This window comes from Colias croceus, chromosome 15 (assembly GCF_905220415.1).
Source record: "Colias croceus chromosome 15, ilColCroc2.1".
In the NCBI taxonomy this organism is placed as follows: Eukaryota; Metazoa; Arthropoda; class Insecta; order Lepidoptera; family Pieridae; genus Colias; species Colias croceus.
Window position 1 is genome coordinate 1,742,726 of NC_059551.1, and position 12,672 is coordinate 1,755,397.

General features: G+C 32.6%; 1 protein-coding gene and 1 non-coding gene across 2 annotated transcripts; one reads left to right on the plus strand and one right to left on the minus strand.

The window, feature by feature from the left end:
• Positions 1 to 1,988: 1,988 nt before the first annotated feature.
• Trnag-ccc lies at positions 1,989 to 2,059 on the plus strand. Its single transcript has one exon. It is a non-coding gene; the product is annotated as a tRNA-Gly (tRNA).
• Positions 2,060 to 4,295: 2,236 nt separating this feature from the next.
• On the minus strand, positions 4,296 to 10,360 carry LOC123697844 (lysozyme-like). The gene is made up of 5 exons (XM_045644407.1): positions 10,190 to 10,360; positions 8,276 to 8,370; positions 6,822 to 7,001; positions 5,551 to 5,624; positions 4,296 to 4,467 (listed from the first exon to the last, which is right to left on the minus strand). The coding sequence occupies exons 2-5, from the start codon at positions 8,340 to 8,342 to the stop codon at positions 4,309 to 4,311; spliced, it is 480 nt and encodes a 159-aa protein (XP_045500363.1). The 5' UTR covers positions 8,343 to 8,370; positions 10,190 to 10,360; the 3' UTR covers positions 4,296 to 4,308.
• Between the last annotated feature and the right edge of the window lie 2,312 nt (positions 10,361 to 12,672).

Consider the following 12,672-nt stretch of genomic DNA (forward strand, 5'->3'; position numbering starts at 1 on the left):
ATCTAATTGGTTCCTTACTAATATTAAAAGTTATTTGTTCTGACATTTTCTAACATTAAATTAAATTTTTATTATTGTACTGACGACTGGTTGTGAACGAGCGCCATTCATGAAATTCAGGGACATTGAAAAAAAAGGAAGCCAAGTACGCATGCGGAAATCTACTTAGCTGCCTCTAGCGACAAGGAACGGAAGTAAAGAAAATGAATAACATATTAATAGGCTTTTAAGGAATTAAAAAATCACATGCTAGACACGCTACAGTATTATTTATTATTTTTGAAATACTAAAGCGTTGTACATAAAATGGAGACGATAAAAACAAATAAAATATATTTCAATTTAGTTTAACGCCATCTTGTAATAGTAAAGCAAAGCTAGTTTAAGTAAATTCTAGTGTGTAGGCCACAGGTGTAGGCTGTACTAGACATAGGTACTAGAGTAAGTAGAAAATATGAAATCATGAAATGTTACTAATAAATCCCTGAAGATGGTGGCTTCACGAAACCGCATGGCAAAATATAATGTAGGTATTTTACTTATATGTTTGTATTGTGTTGCTTCGAACTTTGTGGTTCGCCATAGACCAAAAATTTCTGGTTAACTTCATTTAAATTAAAATAATTCATAGTAAAATTTAATAATTTACAGGTTTTCGTGTTTAACTGTGGATACTTAAACTTTTCAAATCTTATAATATAAAAATGAATCCCAATATGTGTTGGTAAGCGCATAACTTTAGAACAGCTGAACCGATTTCGATTTCTTTTTTTATTCCTTGAAGTACGAGGATGGTTCATATGTTGAGAAAACGTGAATATGTACCACGGGCGAAGCCGGGGCGGACCGCTAGTGTGATATAAATCTTACCTACATTTAGATTTAAGGGGAGAGATATTATAAGCAAATTGTCAGAAAAGGACATTATGATAAAAGGACACAAACATTAAGTGTATGTAATTAATAATTATGCATCTACTAAATTAAATAAAATATCTTTATCACTAATATGCCATTCAGATAAATTTAAATAACAATTGACGAGTTTAAATAAAGAGCTGTTTAATAAGTAGTAATCGCATGAACTGCAAAATTATTAGTTTATTTTAGTCGGTTAATTAATGTTTGGCTATAGCAAACGTTAATTAATACTTCAACGCAGTGTAATAAACATGAATAATTATTGAAGATAAATAATGTATATTGCGTTGCTTTCTCGTTAGCTCATAATTTACATGCAGTTGTATTTAAATGGAACATTTTATAATGTTCCGTAATCATTTGTATTTTTTCGATATTATTTTATATATTTAGAGCTTTTTATAAGAGAACGTAGATGAAATAGTGTGTGGATTTTAAACATGAAAGAAAATTGGGAACCTACATGTTTTTCTTAGATAAAAACTATTTTCGTGGACTGATTGGCTTTGCGATCAAATACTAATCAGAAAAGGACTTAAGTGTAAGTATGTACATCATGTATGTTAGTGTACCTTACCTATAATTACATATTTGATCGAAAACAATATTCTAACAGTTTTACACGCGTAGTAACTTGGATAGTAGTCTAATATTATTTCTGTATTAGGTATATAACATACTTCGGTAGGTAATATCTTATAGGTAGATTTAATTATTACGGATAAAATCAATAATTCGTTTTTAAACTTTTTGATGATGAAACATGTAAATACCTATATAATTACTAGCGGTCCGCCCCGGCTTCGCCCGTAGTACCTACATGTTTAAGTTTTTTTTCATAAAAACTATCCTATCTCTCAAGTTGGATCGAACTGCACATGGTGAGCGAATTTTATTATAATCGGTTAAGTGGTTTAGGAGTCCATTGAGGACAAACATTGTGACACGAGATTTATATATAATAAGAAGGTTAATTATACCCTGTACAAAAAATAACCGTTATTAATTTTAAATTAGAAAATGATGTAGCATAGAAATAATACGATAATTTCACATTCAGCTCTCAAGCACTGCTGGTGTAGTGGTATCATGCAAGATTCCCATTCTTGCGACCCGGGTTCGATTCCCGGGCAGTGCATACTTTTTTAAATTCAACTTTTGTTTCTAATAAATTTAGAATTAATTTTTCCACTTTATGTGTTTTTCTTTTAATTTTTAACCACGGAAGTTTTTCTGCTGTGAATCTCTTGCTCTATATTATGATATTTTACGACTCTTTTTAATCAACATACTTAAATGAGATTGCTACAGTAGTTATGAACAATATTAACACCAAAAGGATGATTTTAAACTAGTATTTTATGTATAACAAAGAAAATACAGAACTCTATAGCAATAATTTATTATATTTTAATGATATCCTCATATCCCTCTACATAATATTATGTAATTTTTCACCTTACCATAAGTACTTTACCAAGCTTTATTTTCTTCAAAAATATGTTCTTTTCTTCGACACATCCGCACAAGCCTTTGTAGGTATAAGAGGATTCCGAGTGCCCTCTGAAGGTCCTCCCTTGAAAATATCATTTCCTGAACGACCCAGATACTGTACTCGCTTTCAAGTCTCGAGCGATTAATTATTTTGGCCTGTGCTTGTTTATAGCTATAACTCTAAACTTTTTTGATTTTTTGCCTTTTGTCGCAAAACTATAGGCACCACAGTAGGTATTTTAGAAAAAAGAATGTAAGATTTAATTCGGTGAGTAAAAAAAACCTGTAATTTAATAAAGATTTTGTTGTACTTCAATGATATTGAGCATAATTAATAATTATCATCAGTTTTATAAGAAGAAAATGTCTTAATTTGTTATAATGTAGCAGGAATGTATAACTAATCATACCATACCACAGCATAAAATAATATCATGAAATTTCACAGTACCATAATCTCGGAGATGCACCATGAAATGAAACGCCTTCGTAACCTGACAGGGTAATATTAAAATACGACCATGACAAATAGTAGCGAGGAATGTGTGATGATATTCATCTTTTGAAATAAAACATGGTATGTTTTGAGAAGTTATCATTTTTTTCTTAATGGTTTAGGCTTTTTTTTGGTAAGTACCTATGCTTTATTTATTTTTCTTTGTTGAGGCGTAATGCCTGCAAAATATAGTCTTAAGCCTCGGCAAATGCGTATGGGCGGTGTTTTTTAAGCTCTATTATATTAGAGTAATACTATTTTATTGCAGAAGGTTGGTTATACATAATTATTATCAACAACTTTCTCAAATAATTCTCCGAAGGGTGTGCGAAGTCTTTTCCTTCTACGGTGCATTTAAAGAAACAACTCGACAGAAAAATCGTATTCTTCTAATCACACTCCTAACAGGTGTTTGCTACTAGTCTATCATCATCAGCCCATATACGTTCTCACTGCTGGGACACGGGACTCCTATGAGGGTACAGACCATAATCCACCACGCTGGCCAAGTGCGTGTGGGCGGATGACACATGTCGTCGAACTTTTTAATTCTTCGACATGTCGGTTTCCTCACGATGTTTTCCTTCACCGTTCGAGCAGTGGTGATGTTACAACATGCGTAGATAAATTGAAAAATCAATTTATTTCCTGCGCGCTCGCCTGGTCTTGAACCCCGGACTTATCGATTCGAAGTCCGAGGTCTCACCACTGAGCCACCACTGCTCTTACTAGTCAGACTTACATTCAGAGTAAAAATTATTCGTCCTGAGTGTTCAACTAGCACTTTGTATTAATGCAATTTTTGAATGCATGCTCCGAGGTACAATAGTAAAGTGAAAAAAGTAAATTACATCCAATCTTGTTCGTAGCTTGGAAACCATTTTAATGAGACGAAATTGAGGTCTCATGAATTTTCATTGCGTCCTGTGCGGAATATTCAAACGCGTTATAACTAAGTACTAACCCCATGCAAAAACTATGTTAAAGTTTAAGTAATACTAGTTTATCTAACGTTATATTTATCTAACGTTATATGATATTTATGTCAAAATTTACTTACTTTTAGTAATTTAAGTTAATAGAATAAGACAATAGTTGTTATCTCTGATAATTCAAATACTATATTATGTGCTAAAAACAAATGACGTGCCTCAGGAGAGATTGATTTCTGGGAAAGAAGTTTGAGGGAATTTCTTATGCCAAAAAAAAATGTCATCTCTACTGTCGCAATGAGCATTTATATATTTTTTGTTGATTTTTTTTATGGGAGAATCTACAATGGCGGTCTATCCCTCAGATGCAGTACCTTAAACACACCTATCCGGATTAATCAACTCTTCACAAGATTAGATCTCTGATTCATTTTAGGGAGTAAAACACATCATAAGGTAAAAGCTTTATTCAAAATTTGGTATCGACCGCTTGCACTCATCAAATCTCTTCAACCATCGCCGCCCATTCACCGATATGTTCAGCGGCTTGTGACAACTGTAGCCACCGTTGCCGTTCACCATCATGAAGTCGAAGCAGTTGGTGACGCCGTCTTTGTTGCAATCCTGGAAAAATAAAATAAACTTTTTCGGTAATGTCACAGATAATAAAAATAATAAAAATCTTGTATAAGGATATTTTCCCCTTTTTCATCGTGATCGTATAGAATTTGAGGTACACTTTAAGAGTGTGTCAGTCTGTCGTGTGTGTTTACTTGATCATTGAAAAGTTGTTGTGAAAAGAGTGTCACGTAAGAGGAACAGCAGTGGCATAATATATTGATAACTCATAGGAAGGTATATTGTATAGGTATATTGCATATTCAAACTAAGATTCTGTAAGTGATTAAATCAGTGACAATTTTTCTTTAAACTGTATATTTTTATAGAATGAGTAGATAATAATACAATTATATTGAGGCATAAATATGTTACAATAATGAAACGTTTTTTTCGAGGTATCCAAAGAAATCATTTCCTCTTCTAGACCAGATAATTCTGCTAATAGCGTCGCATTGTGGCTAAGGTTAAATATCGAGCAGATAAGCCGATTATCAGCTTTGCTGTATAGCTATCTACTGAAACCTGTTAGACCTTATTAAATTGGGTTTGCTTGTTTGTGACAAGTGTTAATAACATTTTAAATGGTCTGCATTCTTACAAATCATTTTGTTCCATGTTGTAGATGTATGAATAACGATAGCTACTATATGTACTAGTAAGTATTATATTATCTGTGGTATATGTAATCTACTAAGGAAAAAAAATATACAGACGTTTTGTTCACATAAATCTCCAATGTACCACAATGTATCTACTATGAAAACAGGGATATACAACGTAGAAGAAAGCTCTACTCTACAAAGCCAGCTTTAATATTATAAAAAAGAGCGTCAGTGCCCAGCACACGTGTCAGAAGTGAAACTTCTTTGGCAAGATTCATAGATACTATTATAGTCGCCTTACTACTTGTCGCAATATTGCCATGACGCGACCTTGAAATTTTACTCTCAATGCATCTAAAGAAGTTTACTTCAAAAATAAAAGTATAATAATGAAATCCACACACAATAATACACATTATACCTACATAATACTAGTTAAACAATAAACAATAAACACAGTCTGGTTGTGGAACGTGTGACTGACCTGACCGAACTTCGACAGATATCCTGAAATAATCCGCTTCGAACAGGTGAAGTCACGCGCGCAGTCTTCCCAAGCTGAAATTTTCATATAATTCATTATTGTTTTGATAGGAATTAATTGCAGAAACATCATATTTCATTGGAAATAATTATAAGTTATCTATATCTATACTAATATTATAAAGCTGAAGAGTTTGTGTGTTTGTTTGAACACGCTAATCTCAGGAACTCAGAATTTTTCAAATTGGACCAGCCATATATCATCACGCTAAGACCAACAGAAGCGGAGCACTGCGGGTAAAACCGCGGAGCATAGCTAGCGACATAAAATACTAGATTTCCCCAACGGTTTCGGTACTGTGGGCGAATAACTCTTCGATAAATGGACTATCCAAACCAACATAAATTCAATTCAAATTTCGATCCAGCAGTTTCAGAGACTGAGGCGTTCAAACAAAGATGCAATTTTTTCTTGGATTGTAATATTAGTGTAGAATTAGATATTAGGTATACTTATTTGCTAAAAATGTACCTTTGATTTGCAGAAACATCATTACATGCCACCACATACGTATAGGTACAAATATTTTCTGATCTGCTAATCAAATTATCCTTAATAATATAACGTCAACAGTTTGTGGCTATAAATCATTTGATATTGAAAGTGACGAAGTAAATAAGTGTTTGATTTTAATGTCTAGAGTCTAGACCAAAGGAATTTTAAATTTAATTTGCGGTTATTGAAATTTGAAATTGCTTCGACACGAAGTGACCTAACTCAAGAAGGTTGTCACGCCTTCTTAAAAACTGTTGTTATAATAATATGATAAAGAGACACTAGATAAACGTATCTACAGCTTACGTCAATCTCATACATTCGTAGTCTATTCTATTGAACGCTACGCTAACAGGAAGCCACTTGGCTAGGGGGGCTGATCCCATACTAAGCTATCGCTTGTGTTATGGAAACCAGATCGCTGATAAACATACATATATAATTTTAAATACATACTTATACAGATAATTAACACCTAGACACAGAGTAAACATCTATGTTCGTCACACAAATATTTGCCCCGGGCGGGAATCGAACCCACGAAGGCTTGGAAGGCAGGGCCACTACTATTGTCTGTGAACCAAGCCAACCGGTCAGTCAAAAAATATCTGCATAATTTTAAAGTTGTTCTTGTGTTTTTAATCCATTCTTTTACGAAATGGTATAACTTATTGGGATTATATTTTAGAATATTAATATAAACGACCTTCACTCACCATGATTCCGCTCCGGGTCATCATCAGGCAGGGTCACTTTGCCAGCGTCGACCCAATACACTCTGGATATATTAAAGGGCCCACAGTACCCCCCTGTGCACTCATGGGAGGTATCGCAGTTTGTGGATACATAACAGAGGCAGTTGAAGCATTCCTGCGATAGGTTTGAAAGGTATACCCCTGGAAATTGTTAGAGATTTAGTTTACTAGTGTTTTAAGTGTCTTTAAAAATTTAAAATAGAGCGTGTGTGCCGAGCACATATGTCAGAAGTGAAACTTCTTTGGCAAGATTCAGAGATACCAAATTCGTCGTCTTACTTCATGACGCGACGTGGCCGTATTGCCACGACGCAGACGCTCCCTTAAATTTGAGTTTGACTCTCAACGCGCCAAAAGAAGATTTCTGCAGTATAAATTGACAAATTATAACTTGATTTCTGAAAATGTTTCTAATAACGTATTTTGGTGGTTCTAGGAAACATCATGGAAGAAAGAGTTTTGAAATTTTCGATCGTAAAGCTTAATGCTTCGCATAATGAGTCGTGAAAACAAGGGAAAATTAATGATTCCATGTGAATTATACTAGCCCAGTGACTATAATATACCTCTTGAATATACCTCTAATAAATTTTTGTGAAAGTATATTCAATAGATACTTAGTTCTGTAAAAAGACATTACTTTATAAACCTCTCTGTCCTGTAAGATCAACGTATACCGGATCAGCTAGGTAGTCTAGCTAGCAGCATAGTTATTTAGCCAGGAAAATCATGAAAAAATCAATCATCATTATGGGTATTTTTTACATTAAAACAACTCGTTAAAAGAGGAAATATAACATAATAATGTGCAATGGCGCATATTGCATCATATAATTCATATAAATTATAAAGGTATGAAGAGTAATAAAACATTATTGTTGGTTATATGAATCGATTAACCGACATTTAAAATTGCGGACTATTCTAATATTTGATATCATAGTGCCGGTCTATTAAAGTTGCCTACGTGATATTTTATTAGATATTTATTTATGTTCAAAAGTCCCACGTAAATTCCTAATTGCAAATAGTGGGTTTTATGGAAATAAAACAAATTTGTATATATGTAATATGAATCAAGAAAAGTAAGGAGGTTGCAATCGATATTATTTATTACTAGCTGCGCTCTGCGGTTTCACCCGCGTGGCTCCGTTCCTGTCGGTCCTGGCGTGATGATAATAATATATTATAGCCTTCCTCGATGAATGGGCTATCTAACACTGTATGAATTTTTCATATTGGTCCAGTAGTTCCTGAGATGAGCGCGTTCAAACAAACATATAAACTCTTTAGCTTTATAATATTAGTACTTATAGATGATTTCTGGGATATGAACTTGTTTCTAAAACATTCTACCGCGAATCAAACAAAAACGTTACATTAACTTAACATACAATCAGATATAAAAAACTTACCTGTTGAACCGGTCAAAAATGAAAATAAAACGGTCCAACCGAATATTAATATGGCTTTCCTTAACATAATGCGAACAGCAAGACGCAATTTGTATCTGTAAACGAAAAAATATAATAATATATTATATATTCTTATTAGAAGAAGCGCCCAATGTTTATTTAATACTTTGTCGCTTATAATTCACTAGCTTTCCGCCCGCGACTTCGCCCGCGTAGTCAAAGAAAAACCCGCATAGTTTCCACTCCCTTGGGATTTCCAGGATAAAATTTGTTTAAATGAAGTTGATTAAACGTATTTTTCTTTCTTTCTTTCAAAATATACTACGTAGGTACTTTCTCAAGTCTGACGATATTTCAACCAAATTTTATCCACATCGGTTCAGGGGTTGAGGCGTGAAAAAGAGACAGACAGAGTTACTTTCACTTTTATAATATTATATAGTAGGATTATGATTTACGATTATATTATGATATCATTACGATATAATAACAGCTGTAAAACATGATTTATTTCCTATTTAATACCAATTTAACCCTCTCTCAAGTTTATTATGTCAATAAACCAGGCTGTTATAAATTAATTAATTATTCACGTTAAATATAATGATAGATTGTTTCAAAGACATTAATATCGAGATATTAGGGTGCTTTTCCACTAATCATGTGCGAAAATGTAATGCGAGGAATGAGTTTGTAAATAACCAATCGTATCGCTTCATTTAGTTTGAAGTTTGAATCGTTTAGCGTTTGAAGCGATATTATTGGTTATTTACGAACACATTCCTCGCTACACATCTTTGCACATTGTTGGTGGAAAAGCAACCTTTGTGGATCAGTAGTAAAAGGAATTTAGTTTAATAACACATTAGAAATTTCGAATTGTTTATAAGCCTATATAAAATGGAGTAAACTTTAAATCTAGGCAGTTAAAATAATTTAAAAAAACTATGTATTTAGCTTACCTCGATGTATAAACAATGAACCACAGTACAATTGCAACTAATCTTGAATCTACTATTAGTCCTTTTCAGTTTCATTGAATCATATTTACGTAGACAAATAGTTTATTGACAGACTTTTTATAAATAAGATCAAAAGGTTTGAGTCTCTACCGGGAATCAAACCAAGGTTTAAGCGATCGCTAACCAATATATTATATGAGTAGTTTTTATATACTAGATAAACACACGAATGTTATATAATTGTGAAGCATGTAAAGAAGCATGTATTGAAGTTTAATGTATGCAATATAATGCATCGATAAACAATTTTGTGATATGATCTAGATAGGTAAATTATTAATCTATACTAATATTATAAAGCTGAAGAGTTTATTTGCTTATACCTGTTAATCTCAGGAACCATCGATCCGATTTGAAAAATTTTATCATTGTTAGATAGTCCATTTTGTCCATTTCAAATCATACATAATCACGCTAAGACAAATAGGAGCAACGTTATGCGGATAAACCGCCATGCACAGCTAGTAACCTATCTATGTAGGTATACTAATATTATAAAGAGGAAAGGTTTGTAATTATGTATGTATGGTTTTCACGCGTAAACTACTGGACCGATTCAAAAAATCTTTCACCATTAGAAAGCTGCATCTTCACTGAGCAACATAGGCTAGGTTTTATCCAAGAAATCCCACGGGAACTAAGCGGGTTTTTCTTTGAAAACGCGGGCGAAGCCGCAGGCGGAAAGCTAGTATAATATATTCAAAGATTTGTGCGATACTAAATTTTAAGTTTTACTCATGTCAGTATAAACGTTTGAATGTGAAATTTACTTTCATTAAAAACTTCGACTGGTTAGCCTTCCACAATATATTTATATTTGACCCTATAGTAATTAACTTAAATAATAAAGCGTAATTTTAGAGCAATATCAATGCAATTATAAAATACTTACAATTTATATATTTACTTCCTATTCAACATTATACACACACATAAACACAAATTATTTTTTTACGATTTAATGACCTGGTACAATACTTATTGGTAATTACCACAGATAATAATTAACAGTTCGGAAACATTTTTTATAACGAGTATACAAAACGACTGCCTTGTATCAGACTGTGCGTGCAAATACATAAAATAGGTATTGTTTTTATGTGTTAGTAATTAATATCAGGTTTTGAACTTGATATTGAACTTGATATTGTTGTTAATGTCTCGATTTATATAATTTATCGCAGAATTATGTACTAATTATTTAATATACAGAACATGAATTTAAGAAATTAAAATGTCGAATACTATTTTCGTATATCCTATTAATATTATAAATGCGAAAGTTTTTGAGGTGTGTGTCTGTGTTTGTTACTCTTTCATGCAGTTACTACTGAACCGATTACAATGAAATTTAGCGCACATATAGAGGGTAACTTGGATTAACATATAGGATAGGTTTTATACCGGAAATCACACGGGAACGGGAAATATGCCGGTTTTCCTTTGAAAACGCGGGCGGAGCCGCGGGCGGAAAGCTAGTATAATATAATTATAAGCGGAGAGAACGTTTTTGAATTTAAGAAATTTAAATGTCAAAAACCTTTGTCGTTTTTGGAAGGACAAAGGTAAGAATGTTTTAAGAATTGTTAGGTGAAATAGTATGTTTTAAAACTTTTAAATATTTTTTTATGTTTCTTAATATTTATGCTCCTATAAAACGTATGTAATACCATTACCTATATTTATACAGGAAAATCAGTGTTTCTCTGCATATTAATGAGTGCACGTAAATGAGAGTAGAACTCCTATGTAATTATCCATGTTAGATGACTTGATGTTTTTATAAGCCAATAAGCAATAATTGTTTTTGGTATTTTTAACAATTTTAGAAGAGTGCATTGTCCTGTATTTCTATTATGTACTAAATCGATTTAATCCAGTGATTTACGATAAACAAATTAAGAAAAAAACTATCTAATAATTGAGCCCATTATAGCAGTTTGGACAAAAATACTAATGACGCTTTCTGTTTAGTATTCCAAATTAATTATTTTTATTTGTTGCAGTTTTTCCTGCAACGTAAAACATATTATCGTGTACACTAATGCATGCAAAATACAATTGTTAGTTACTAAGGCTAAACGTTAATTATAATGTCAACAATATTTAGTATTAGGTATAATATCAGTAATCGAATAAAAGCTTTATCGAAATTGATCAAGACGTTTCGTAGTTAAATAATTATAGACTAAAAACACGCTTTAAAGATACCACAAAAAAGAAAAAATAAATAATTCTCTAGGAATTAAACACTGGTTATTGTTTAATTAAGAAACGGCTGGACTAATTTCGATTGTTTTTTAGGAGGACTATATCGGGCTCTTTCTCAGGTAGAAATAAGTACCTAATTGGATGAAGGTAAAACAAAATTCATTAAAATATTCTTGCCCTAACGAGGTAATAATTTATTTGGCGTAAAATCCATGTAAGTTTTTAATTTCTTACTAGCTTACCGCCCGCGGCTTCGCCCGCTTTCTCTAAAACGATTTGAGATTTAATGAATTCTTAAAACTCTATGTGTACAGTGTACACCCATGACAAGCAACCCGCCCAACTTTGCCCCAGCACGTGAGCTATCGTTTAAGATTATGTTTTCATAGACAAAATGCTCACATTAGAGAAGCGGTATATGCCGGCTGCGCGAAGCTAGAGAAGAAAACATGGATTTTCAGGAAAAATTTGCAAAAAAATTTTGACTTGATTTTTTATTTTGTTGTTTAAGTATTTTTTACGTGATCAGTGTATGCAAAACTACAAGTCCCTTCGCGCTTAGTATACCAATAGTGGGACATCCTGTAGAATTTAGGTAATAAAAAAAAAAAAAAATTATACCGGCCGAATTGATAACCTCCTCTTTTTTTTCGAAGTCGGTTAAAAATTAATTTGCTTTAATCAACGCTCTTTAAGTTTCTCATTTCGCTTCTAATGTTATCTACATGAATATTAGGAGCTATTAAAACGGATAAGCTCAATAATATGCATAGTGCGGATTATTTGACTCAGCTTGCTACGTGCAGATTTCATTATGTAGCATATGACCTCAAAATTATTATAAACTCTCGCTCCAAATTCTGTACAAAACTACTGTTTTGTTCTTTGTGTTCTAATTGGAGTTTTATAATAATTTATTGTATATTTTTTAGTAAGGCGCTTGCAAGATATCTAATACTAGTTGCGCTCCGCGGTTTAACCCGCGTGGCTCCGCTTCTGTTGGTCTTAGCGTAATGATATATAGCCCTAGCCTTCCTTGATAAATTATCAAAAGAATTTTTCAAATCGGACCAGGAGTTCCTGAGATTAGTGCGTTCAAACAAACAAACTAACAAAAAATATAGTATTTGTATAAAGATTACGCTCTACTTAGGTACTACAATT